Here is an 11,608-nt window from a genome sequence, read left to right as displayed (position 1 = left end):
AAATTTCAAGGCCATTTGTTAGAGGGCTTACTATGATTTGGCTAACTCCACTGCAGTAATCTAAACATTCAAACAGATCCAAAGGGGTCAGTAGAAATTGAGGGTCTGACGGAAGTTGAAATACCAGATTTTGCAAAAGCCAGATGGTGGTACACAAAGGGCAGGCGGGTTCGAACTACCTCATGGACTAATGTGAATGAGGCATCTAGCAGGTCACACTGGTGGGTTCCTAGTTGAGTTCAATATTTTGAATTTCTTGATGGGTTATTTTGGTTTGATGATTACGTTATCTGTTTAGTTTCATATATCTAGCTTAACAAGGATCCTCATTTCTCGACATGGGAATACTCCGGAAGCTAGACCAAAAGTAAGCAAGCTATGGATGGTTGATCTTGGAGGGAGTGAGCGATTACTGAAAACAGGAGCCACTGGGCAAACCCTTGATGAGGGAAGGGCTATAAATCTTTCCCTTTCTGCTTTAGGTGATGTTATTGCAGCCCTAAGAAGGAAGAGGGGCCATGTGCCTTACAGGCAAGTTTCTTGGTTTTGATTCTTGCAGCTGTCATGTTCAAACTTTTCATTGGAAGGCTGGGAATGTTTGCAAGATCTAGTTGGATTCCTTAAATGTTTAAAGGATTGCTCAGCTGAAATGTTTCTTCATTCCCAACGATATAAGGCTTTACTTGGCTCTGTATAACAGTTATTTCTTTTGGTTGCAGAAATAGCAAGTTGACTCAAATCCTCAAAGATTCCCTAGGTAAACTACCACATGCTTTTACTGTAGTCATGGGGATTTGCAATGCTTTAGACACTGCAGAAAAAATTGAAACTTGCTTACTTGCATTGGATAGGCATAACATTAGAAAGGTTTATAGTTGTGTTGTTATGTGTTGGAAACTTTGTAATTTGTAAGTCCAATTCATTTAGGTGATGGTTCCAAGGTTTTGATGCTTGTGCACATAAGCCCTAGTCAAGAAGATGTTGGGGAGACCATCTGTTCTTTGAGCTTTGCAAAGAGGGCCAGAGCAGTGGAATCTAGTAGAGAACTACTAGAGGTACTATAATCTAATTTGTATGTAATTGGTACTGCATTCAATTTATTTTTACTGATAAACATATGGAATTCTAGGACTTGAAGAAGCAAAAAGAAAAAAGGATATCAGAGCTTGAAGAGAACATGAGAGAAGCAGAAGAAGAATGCCAGGAGATAACAAGTCAAATAAAGAAGGCTGAGTTCCTACTAAGTGAGAACAAAAAACTTTACTCAACTTCTTATGAGATTCCTGATGAGAATGAATTAAAGAGTCCTGAAAGCCCCAAAGAAGATGTAAAAGATCATGTCATTGAAGCACCTAAGATAACTCAGAAAGCAATGAAACAAAGTACTCATCGTCCTCTCCCTCGGTTCATGACTTCTACTGTGGCTAGTCGAGAAAGGCAAAGTGCTGCTGAAAGAGAAATTGTTAAAAGGGCAAGAAGCCTGAGATCAGGAGCCAGAAGTTCAGTGCAATACTCAGGTTCTCAATCCCTCAGTTTCTCAGATCATCGTTTTAGAGCATTTTTACGGCACTCAAGGAAGAATTCCAGATTCAAAGACACTAATGCACCAGCCACAGAGAGTCCAAAATGTGAGGGCTCAGCCTTGAAGACAACCTCTCTGCCAAGAAGCAAGATGGTCACTTCATCTGATCCCAACTTAAGAGTAACACTTAGTCGCCACAGAAGAAGGATGTCTGATTTTGTCTAACAATGAAAAAGAAGTAGCTATCTTGTATCCGTTTATAGTACATGTAAAATGTGTGGGGCGTTTAATTTTCATTTTTGCTCAGTCTTTTTAATCTGTCTTTTCTTTTGCTTGTGTGTGGGGGGGTGTTTCCTGTTTAGATATGAAAAGAGTTTATACAGGAAGCTGTGCCATCATATATTTTATTAAGGGTGGTTTGCCGGCTTGTCTGGGATCTGTAACTTAATATTTGTTTACAGGATCCCTGCATTAAAACGGTTTGTTTAGGTTTGATATGTACTGTTAACTTTCCATTAACATGATTATTGTAACCCAAATGATGTTCATATATGAAAAAGCTAGCCTAGATTCCTGCCTTATGTTCAGCTTCGTCTAAGCTCTAAAGAAAAACCCTATGACCCACATCTGCAAAAGCTAGTTTTGAACCCTTGATGAACTTCACAATGGCTGCTTTCTTTTTCCCTTGGTAGTATCTCTACTTGGCATACTCACGTGTCAATGTCAAAGTCCATATCAACTTGGAAGGAATTGTCTGTTTTGATTTCACGACATCATGATTTCGCCACACAAGAAACGTTTCATAAGTTAAAAATGACCTGAATATGTAAATATCCGGTAGGGACAATGACACCATGGGAGTAATCCAAATGATGTTTATATATGGAAGAGCTAGCCGAGATTCCTGCTTTATGCTCAGCTTCATCTAAGTTCTGGGAAAAAACAAATCTCGTGACCCCCCATCTACAAAAGCCAGTTTTGAACCCTTTATGAGCTTGCAAAGGCTGCTCCATTCTTTGGTATGCTCTGGGATACAGTCTGTCCTAGGTGAATCATTACCATCTCTGTTTCCTCTCCCTTTTCACGTGTTTATTACAGAACCACTTGTCCTAAGTTTCAACAATTGGCATTGGGATCTCATTTGCTGTAAACCATGGTCCCCCCAGAAGGCCAAAGAGTTTGCTTCCCCAACAGCCACACCGACGCTTTTTGTGAGAAAAAATAAATAAATTATTGAGCCATGTGCCTAAGCAGTCCCACTATGTTCATGCTCTGCTCTGCTCAGCTCCCACCATTTCTGATCACACCACTCAAAACTCTTTTCTCCACTGATGACATTTTTGAAACTCATGGTTGCCACTTGCTTAAGCTGTTCCCATAGTTTTCACCTTTCACTATATATGCTTTCAATCTTCATGCCAGATTTGCCTTTCTACATTTTCTCTAAGTAAATGTAAAAAATAATAAAAAATATATGGAGCAAAGTAAAAAAAGAAGAAGAAGAACATTGTAATTTTGATCAGTTAGACATCATTGCACTGTGAAGTCGCCCACATCCTAATACTCCTCCCCAGATCCAACTCCCAGTCATTTCGACACCAAAACCACATCATCATTTAACGGTTTAAAACTTGTAAGGCAAGGAAAAAGGACAAAAAACGGCATCCTTCTTCATCAAAACGACATCTTCTTCAACCTCGATGACGACAACCGTCTCCCACAATATTTAATTTATTTTTTATAAAAGAAAACGAACCTGCCAATCAAACGACATCGTTGGCTTCTGTCCTCCGCTATCCACAAGAAACTCCCAGAACGCTATCAGCGGCAGCGAAAGGAGATCAGAAATGGCGTCATCATCACAAAAAGGGGTAGTGATAACGATTCCGGTTTTAGTTCTCTCGGTCTCCGCCGCGGCAGTCTTCTTATTCTTCCTCTTATCTTCCCTCTCTTCTTCTTCCCCTTGCACTTGCCCTCCCTCCTCCACCGTCACTACCACCACCGCCGCCGCCGCCACCACCTACGCCGTATCCGGCGGTTCAGTGCAGGACGACGTCGGGGATCGGAGGGTTTCGACGAGCAGAGAGGATATAGAATGGGTAAAAGATCAGATCCGAGCTAATGGGTTACATATGCAAGAGAATGTGCTTCGTAAAGGGATCAATCCTCGAACTCGTGCTCAGCAATTGGAGGATCTCAACAAGTAAATCCCAAATTAATTCCTTTTCTTTTCAAGATTTCAATTTTCAATGGCTGTTTTATATGTGTTTCTTTCAAAATAAGCTGAAATAGAGAAAAGACAAGGATTCTTAGAGGATATTAACTTAAAGAGAAGTGAAGAGAAATTTATTTGAAGTTTGTCTTTTAGTTGAACAGGTTGTAAAGAAATAATTGTTGGAGAAATGGGACTTAATGTTTGCTTTGGACGTAAAGAGCTGAAATTTCTTTTGAATAGAATAGCAAATATAATATTTTTGAATACTTCAGAATTCAAAATTAGGGTTACGTTCTTCTCAAATTAGTGATCAATTTTTTCTGCAATGTTCAGCTTTAAGGGCATTTCACACTATGAAGGATCTGAAGCAAACAACCACACAGCTCTTCCATGCCCGGGTGAGCTTCTTGTTGAAGAGCACCATAGTAATTACGGGGAGCCCTGGGCAGGAGGCCGTGATGTGTTCGAGTTCCTTGCTGAGTCTAGCCACCTAACAAGCAACTCACGCGTGCTTGAGATTGGTTGTGGGACGCTTCGTGTTGGATTGCATTTTATTCGGTATCTCAAACCTGAGCATTTCCATTGTCTTGAAAGGGATGAGCTTTCCTTAATGGCTGCATTTAGATATGAGCTTCCTTCACAAGGGCTTTTACATAAGCGACCTTTGATTGTGCGTGGTGAGGATATGGATTTCGACAAGTTTGGATCGGATGTTGTGTATGATTTGATATATGCAAGTGCTGTTTTTCTTCACATGCCTGATAAGCTTGTGTGGTTTGGACTTGAGAGGTTGGTGGATAGGTTGAAGCCTTATGATGGGCGCATATTTGTTTCGCATAACATTAAGTTTTGCTCTCGATTAGGAGGGGAGGAATGCACAAGGAGGCTTGCAAGTTTAGGGCTCGAGTATCTTGGAAAGCATATACATGACAGTTTGTTGTTCAATCACTATGAGATCTGGTTCGAGTTTAGGCGGACTAAGGCTTAGATATTCTGATAGTCTTGTTGGGATATTGTTGTTTGCAGTTCAGGAAGCAAGAAATGAAGATATGGATAACTTATATGGGCTCATTTTGTAGCCTCTTGATTTTTTCCGCCATTCTCTTGCAAAGTTAACTCTGTGTTCCATCGATCAATGGACGCGAAACAGAAGGCGCTGTAATCTCAATAGATTTTTGTTCGAATGGATCATCTGCTCGTGCAGTATAGCGACCTTATTTGTATTTTTTTTCAAGAAAAGGTAGCTCTGTAACCTTAATGTAGGTATCTGAAACTGATTTCATCGATCGGAAAGCTAAAGCTTCAATTTTTTTTTTTTTGTGGCTGTCAGGTGATGTATTAGCTAGCTCAAATTTGAATGTTAATTGAAAAGCATTTTTCTATTGATTAATCACTGCACAATCTGGCTTTTGCCTATAGAGAAAACAATGGTTGAGCAATTTCATCTGTTTGTTCATTCTTATCTACAAATCTGCAGGCGTTCTTCCTTATTATTCTGATGTTTAACTACTATTTGTACTCAAAAGAATTCAGCTGAAAAAGATAATGTTCTTTATTGAGAAAATTAATATTGAATTGTTAAATTAACATATTATTTTGTTATTGAAAGTCAAAATTCAAGTTCCAAAATAGCAATTTTTGTTTTCTATCAAAACGCAGCGTTTTGGTGATTGAGGAAAAAGGAAAAGAAAAGAAAAGAAAAGAGCAAACGCTGCGTTTTGGAGCATCTATTTCACTGAAAAACCCCGGCAATCTGATCGGTAAACCCTACCATTTGCCGGAACCCAGAAACAGAGGAAAAATAATGCTTTCGTCTAGAATCTTGAACAACATTTCCAAGAGAAAGCCTAGCTCCTCCTCCTTCTCATTGGGGTATGGTTACCCCGAGAGTCACTTAGTTTTACGGCAGCACCGTTCGATCTTCACCACGTCGCCTGTCCATGCCTCATGGATGGACTCGATCAAAGGAGTCTTCACCGGGAAGAAGACCTCCACGGATGACTCCAAAACCAGTGCTGAATCCTTCACTCTCCTCCGTGAGTCCACTGCTCACCGCTCTGCCACTTTATCTCATTTCTTGAATTTCATTTTGCTGATATAGCTTTTCTCTCTATCACAGCCTTGTTACTCTTTAGCTTGGAATTTAGCACAGTTATTGAAAATCAAAATTAATTTGCTAAAAGTCGGTGCTGTTAATTCAGGATTTGCTGATGAGTTGAAGAATGCTAGAAAATTAGGGACATTTAAGCAATACATAGTCGGTAGAAGCAGCGAAGCCACGTTTGCTGATGCTTTCGAGAAACAAGAAGCCATCATTAGGTATCTTGGAGGTTGTGATCCGACCGGAGAGGTTGGTTTCTACCTCCACAAATTTATTTCATGAATTTTCTTTCCTTTTTTTTTTTTGGCCAATATATCTAAATATGGTTTTATATAAATTTATTTATGTGGCGAATTCATTGGTTTTTATTGATGTTGGTTTTGTTATGTTTATGGGTGGAGTGTGTGCGTGAATGTGCTGATTGTGGATTTAGGTTTCTTGGTTTTTTGTAGAATGTTCAAACAAGTCAAAAAAAAGAAGCTGCGAAGCAATGTGATTGTACAATAGCAGATGTTGAGAATGCGCTTGCAAAGTTTACTTGGGCTAAAGAAGCACATAAGAAGATGGCTAAGTTGAAAGCGGAAGGGAAACCGATGCCGAAGAGCATTGCTGAGGTAGTTTTGCTGCTGTTTTCTCTCAGTTATTTTTAGGGCTGAACATTGAATGATTAAAATGTTCGTGTGAGATAGTCTCTCAATGCTGAGGCCTAAAGTTATGGTCTGAACTTAAATTCTCTAAATTATCATATCATGCTTTTGGGCCTGGTGCCCAATGGATAGCGTCTTGAATATAGGAGCTATTTGAAAGAGATAAGGAAGATGCTTGATGGGGGAGGGTAGGGGTGTCGCTCTTGCTCTTTTCTAATGTGCACATTATCTGAATTGAAAAGATCATGATCAATTGCTCTTTGTAAAAGTAGTCAGAAGCATTAAATCCGTTTTCATATCTTTAAGTGTTTCTAGGATGATTTGATCTGCTGACCTGCATTATGGTCTCTTGGTTCAATGCTGATGGTGTGAGAGACTGAGATGTCTGTCCTCATTCATTTGCATTTGAGCTGATAGGAATTTTTTTTTCATATAGTTAAAGAATTAGAAGTGAGTTTTATGCATCTCTATCTATCTTTCTCTAAGGGAAATGTCATCCCTTTTTGTTTTCTTTCGCAGGTGCAAAAGCTAATGGGTTCAACACCATTGGATCTTGCCAGGTCTAACTTGGCAAAGAGTGGGCAAATAAGCAGGAATGCACTTTGTCCATGTGGTTCAAAGAAGAGATATAAAAGGTACTTTTGCACACCATACGTCTCTCTTTGGGCCACAATTTTAATCTCTAGGCTCTTGTTTTCACATTTTCTCAGATGAGTCAGTTAAAATCAAACTTATATCATTTGTGTAGAGGTTGCCGCATAGGGGCTAGTTAATCACTTAAATCAACTATGCATACTTTCTGCTGCTATTTTAGCCTTATCTAGCTTTTCTCAAGCAGAACATATGCCATCAGAGGAAGGTTTTCCTTTCCAAAACTTTTGGGTGTTCTTGTAGTTCTCTGGATATGCGGACTTGCCTCTTTCTGAGCTAAACCTTCTCCTCCACTGCCTTTCTCTTCTGGTGAAGAGTTTCTCATTCACAAAATCTTTTGAAGCATACTTTAATAACTGCTCTTTGCTACCGGATATGGAGCTTTAAATCTTGAAATTTGTCCTCCCTTTCTTCTTTAGTGAACAATGATCTAAGTGTAGTATATAATAGCAACATTAATCTAAGAATTTTTGCACTAGGAAGGATCAGTTGCATCAATTCAATTCTTCTATTTTACTCAATTTAGGATCATATCTTGAGTAAATAGTAAAATCAATGTGTTTTTTGATAGTTTAATCCATATCATCTTTGGTCTTCTCCTCCATCTTATGAAGTTTGTATTTTTCGGTAAAGTTAAGTCTTCTTATTAGAGTATTTGCTCCAAATTAACCTGGATGTGTTTCTCTCCTCGACTGTCGCAATACTCAACCTTTCCTCGAATACACTTATTTGTAATCTTCTATTTTCTTGCATATCCACAAATCTATTGTAACACCCTTATCTACACTCATCTTTTGTGAATGTTTACACGTAATCGCACAATATCAGCATACATTGATAGCATCCACAATATCTAAAATACTTACAAAAATTCTCACAACTTTTTCTTTAAACTAATTAACTTATTTTCTTTCTGATGCTTTGTTATGACTTATGAGAAGGTGTTGTGGCAAGGATCAATAGATTCAAAAAGAAAATGGATGAGAATCCTACACCAGCCTTGAATCCTCAAACTGGTAGAATCTGCATGCAGTTGCAAATGACATCATTTCATGGCTCTCTTGGTTCATTTTTCTCAATCGGACAACATTGCCTGATCAAAAGGTTTTGCTTAGTGATAAGAGTGTTGCTTATGTTTATGTTTTTTTTTTAATATATAAACGAACTCAATTATGACACAGTTAATAATTATATAATTGCACAAATTGAATTTAATAAATACTTCTCTTCTCTTTAAGATCACATCCTTTTTCCTAGCTCTTAAACTTCCTTTCCTTTTTTTTTTATATGAGGATTTGATTAGAAAGTCTTATGTCTCTTCTCTTGTTTCTCCTTGTCAATATATTTGATTAAACTTTACTCATACTTACATCTTTTGTGCATTTCATTTGAGGTGATATCCTCTTTGGGTAACATTATCCAATCTCTCTCTATGTATAGTTTAATTTTCTTGCACTATCAAGAATTATATCAGATTACACAAAAGCATTTATACCCCCACTCATCCTACCAAAAGATCACAAAAAGGGGTAAAAAAAGGTTGAAGTGGACGCTAAATTCTCCAAAACAAAAGTAGATTCCTAATTCTTGTCAAGAGTATCTTACATTAATCAATCTAGATATGTCAAATTAATACAGAATCTAGATTCTTAATACTAGGGTAAATCTCTGATTTGTTTTGCTTTTTGCAGTTCTATATAAATAAATTATAAGATATCACAAAGCAAAAGCACTAACCAAAGCACTACAAACAGTCTTTTGGCCAAAATGGCAAAGCTTTCCCTTCTTTTGCCTCTTGTCTTTGATATTGTACTTGTTCTTGTAATGGGTTTTTGTGTGTGTGTGTGTGTTCATATACAGATGAGAAAATGGTGTCTATGGCAGAAGGAAAGGAATGCCACAAAGCTGGGGATCGCAATGGAAGTAATCTTTGTCAAGAAGATTGCAAGAGCAAGTACAATATCAATGTTTGACATGTCTGATATTAGTTTCCATATGAACTAACTTGAGACTTGAACAAATGAAAAAGTTCTATCTTTAAATGGATTCTTTTCAAATGCTAATGGGGTTGCACTTAAAGGCAAAGGGATTAAGGAAACTTATTAACATGACCAAATTGGAAGGGATTTAAGTTGAAAATTTGTGGATTCCTCTCTCCCCAACTGACTTTTCTTTGGAATCTCTTAAAGTCATCAAATGCTTTCCCCCTCTATCAATATAACAATCTTTTATTTAATTATTTTTGAATTGAAAAACGCCACAAACTTCACGTACAAAATTTTGTTTCAATAAGTATACGATACTTATTTATGCATGTAAATTTTATTTTTAGATAGTAAAAAAATGATAGTGCTTTGATTCCATAGCTTTTTAAGCACTTTCATATAATTCGATTCATGTTTAATCAGTCTCTTTCTCTTTTAAGAAGATTAAAAGAGCTAATGCAAATCCACCTCACTTCCATAAGGCAAAACTTTGTTAATTGTAATTGAACATTGATACTATTAAAGAACAAAAAACTGAATGAATTATGAATGTTTGCATCACACCATGACCTCTGCATCCTTATCCTTTGCTTGACAAATAAACAAAAAAAAAAAAGATCCCTCAAGGCTTTATAATGCATGGCATGGTGGCCAACCTTACTCACAACATAGAAAACTTTAGCTGGCATTAATCTTGAGCTAGAGATGGTGAAACTCTCTACATTCCTGTTCTTGCTTGTCCTCCTTGTCTTCATCCCTGGTAAAGCTTCCTATCCACTTCTCCATCTTGCATGATCCTGTGACTCTTTTCCTTTAACTCTTCTGTTTGTTAATTTTAATGGAAAAAAGCTTAGAATATTACTAATTAGAATTTTTCTGTGATATAAGAGTTTGCTGTAAGGCTTCAATTGACTAACAAGTGACTGCCATGGTTGCTTTACCCTATAGTAGCAGCTACCTTTTTAGTTAAGCTTTCAGAATTCTCTGTATCAAAAATCTTATGAAATTGATTATAAATCACCATATCACTGCAGAACAAGTGTCGTGACAAATTACATAAAACTATAAAAATTTAGCCTTAAAAAATCACAATACTTTGATCTAATTCTGAGTACTATGGACTAGTTATCTATGGTGTCTCTCTTAAAAAATCTTAGTATTTGTTCAAGTCATTTGCTATTTAATTAAGGCTGTATGTTTGGAACTTGTACAGATGGAGAAAGAGTGCCAAAGGCAGAAGCAAAAGACTGCCACAAAGTGTGGAATTGCAAAGGGGAAAATCGTTGCTGGGAAGACTGTCGAAATCGATACAACGGGATGGGCCTTTGTGATTTGTACACTGCTCCTTCCGTTCCGAAGCAGTGCTTTTGTGCATATAAGTGTTGATGTTACCATATTCTACAATAAACATCACCTTTTCAATAAATTTTTTTTATATAGTATTTAAATAAGTTCTAAAATTATTTTTAAAAAATTAATTTTTTTTATTTTTTATTATGTTAAATTTTTTTTATATTTTTATATTTAACTAAATAAATTCTTTTAATTAATAATCGATTAATTATTATTAATAAAAAAATCTCTAATTATTTTATATCTTATGATGTCGATATGTCATAATAAATGATGACGTGGTATGATGATATAACCATATGATATTTTTTACTTAAAATGATAAATATTATTTTAATTAATAATAATTAATTGATTATTAATCATAAAAGTATATTTAATATAAAATAAAAATAAAAAATTTGATTGAATGTAATAAAAAAATAAAAATTTATATAAATTATTTAAAATAATTTAATTTTTTTAAAATAATATATTATATAATTTAAAAATTAAAAAATAAAATTCAAATTTAATTGTTTCAACTTCTTGAAAAATGATTAAGACACGTTTATCATTAAATTAAATAATTTACGACCCATTCAAGGCATGTCTGCAATCAAAAATTCAAAATGGTTCATGCACATTGCATTATTTATTTTCTTTAACAACTTCTTTATCTTATGCATGGACATATTATTACCCTCAAAATGCAAATTTCTAGCCATTTCTAGATCACAAAATATATACAATCAACCATTCAAGTTCCATCAATTATTTTCACATAATACAAAAATCAAGAAAAATACATAACCTAATATCTGAGAAAATGAAACCTTTTTAAAAGAAATTACATTGATTTTTAATTATAGAAATCGTAAATACAAAAATAAATAATATTTTACAAGAAATGTACATAAAATATGTAATTTTTTTAAATAATGAGATACATTTTTTTATCTATATATAAATTAATTATGTTGTAAGTGATGTTATATTTTAATTTATAACCAAATATGATTTTACTTTTTACTTTTTACTTTTTATATTTTTTATATAAAATTTTAAATAAAATAAATAACAAAAAATAAAAGCTAAAATGTCATCAAATGAAGTCTAGGTCAACATAAATACGTAATTTAAGGTTTTCCTTTT

General features: G+C 35.5%; 4 protein-coding genes across 6 annotated transcripts in view; all 4 read left to right on the top strand.

Annotated features, from left to right (window-relative positions):
• Positions 1–2,103, top strand: part of LOC110415270 (P-loop containing nucleoside triphosphate hydrolases superfamily protein) — a 2,532-nt gene extending 429 nt beyond the window's left edge. Inside the window, exons 3-7 of the mRNA XM_021426867.2 lie at positions 57–221; positions 313–531; positions 720–757; positions 928–1,055; positions 1,130–2,103. Coding sequence (XP_021282542.2) covers positions 57–221; positions 313–531; positions 720–757; positions 928–1,055; positions 1,130–1,747 — 1,168 coding nt within the window. The 3' untranslated portion in view covers positions 1,748–2,103. The remainder of the gene's footprint in view (positions 1–56; positions 222–312; positions 532–719; positions 758–927; positions 1,056–1,129) is intronic.
• An 821-nt stretch (positions 2,104–2,924) lies between these two features.
• Positions 2,925–5,149, top strand: LOC110415269 (S-adenosyl-L-methionine-dependent methyltransferases superfamily protein). The gene is made up of 2 exons (XM_021426864.2): positions 2,925–3,725; positions 4,071–5,149. The coding sequence occupies exons 1-2, from the start codon at positions 3,370–3,372 to the stop codon at positions 4,723–4,725; spliced, it is 1,011 nt and encodes a 336-aa protein (XP_021282539.1). The 5' UTR covers positions 2,925–3,369; the 3' UTR covers positions 4,726–5,149.
• A 347-nt stretch (positions 5,150–5,496) lies between these two features.
• On the top strand, positions 5,497–10,353 carry LOC110415391 (SEC-C motif protein). Of its 3 annotated transcripts, none has more exons than XR_002445094.1 (6): positions 5,497–5,773; positions 5,939–6,087; positions 6,291–6,452; positions 7,005–7,120; positions 8,078–8,240; positions 10,335–10,353. XR_002445094.1 is itself a non-coding variant. In XM_021427033.1 (5 exons), the coding sequence occupies exons 1-5, from the start codon at positions 5,542–5,544 to the stop codon at positions 8,097–8,099; spliced, it is 681 nt and encodes a 226-aa protein (XP_021282708.1). In that variant the 5' UTR covers positions 5,497–5,541; the 3' UTR covers positions 8,100–8,499. The 3 variants fall into 3 exon arrangements, 1 of the variants encoding a protein (XP_021282708.1); XR_002445093.2 differs by lacking the exon at positions 10,335–10,353 and adding an exon at positions 8,997–9,357; XM_021427033.1 differs by lacking the exon at positions 10,335–10,353 and having other exon boundaries at positions 8,078–8,499.
• On the top strand, positions 9,827–10,575 carry LOC110415644 (putative defensin-like protein 184). Its single transcript, XM_021427344.1, has 2 exons — positions 9,827–9,881; positions 10,335–10,575. Exons 1-2 carry the CDS (start codon positions 9,827–9,829, stop codon positions 10,505–10,507), a joined length of 228 nt encoding a protein of 75 aa, XP_021283019.1. The 3' UTR covers positions 10,508–10,575.
• The last annotated feature ends 1,033 nt before the right edge of the window (positions 10,576–11,608 follow it).

This window comes from Theobroma umbraticum, unplaced genomic scaffold (assembly GCF_002168275.2).
Source record: "Theobroma umbraticum cultivar Fairchild unplaced genomic scaffold, ASM216827v3 scaffold_147.0, whole genome shotgun sequence".
Lineage (NCBI taxonomy): Eukaryota > Viridiplantae > Streptophyta > Magnoliopsida > Malvales > Malvaceae > Theobroma > Theobroma umbraticum.
Note: the sequence above shows the minus strand (reverse complement) of the source record. Positions and strands in the feature narration are given on the sequence as shown.

Coding starts and splice junctions, on each gene's coding strand:
- LOC110415644 (XM_021427344.1), top strand. CDS start 9,827: ATGGTGAAACTCTCTACATTCCTGTTCTTGCTTGTCCTCCTTGTCTTC. Junction 9,882..10,334: donor CCTCCTTGTCTTCATCCCTG/GTAAAGCTTCCT, acceptor GAACTTGTACAG/ATGGAGAAAGAGTGCCAAAG.
- LOC110415391 (XM_021427033.1), top strand. CDS start 5,542: ATGCTTTCGTCTAGAATCTTGAACAACATTTCCAAGAGAAAGCCTAGC. Junction 5,774..5,938: donor TGAATCCTTCACTCTCCTCC/GTGAGTCCACTG, acceptor CTGTTAATTCAG/GATTTGCTGATGAGTTGAAG. Junction 7,121..8,077: donor TCAAAGAAGAGATATAAAAG/GTACTTTTGCAC, acceptor ACTTATGAGAAG/GTGTTGTGGCAAGGATCAAT.
- LOC110415269 (XM_021426864.2), top strand. CDS start 3,370: ATGGCGTCATCATCACAAAAAGGGGTAGTGATAACGATTCCGGTTTTA. Junction 3,726..4,070: donor CAATTGGAGGATCTCAACAA/GTAAATCCCAAA, acceptor TGCAATGTTCAG/CTTTAAGGGCATTTCACACT.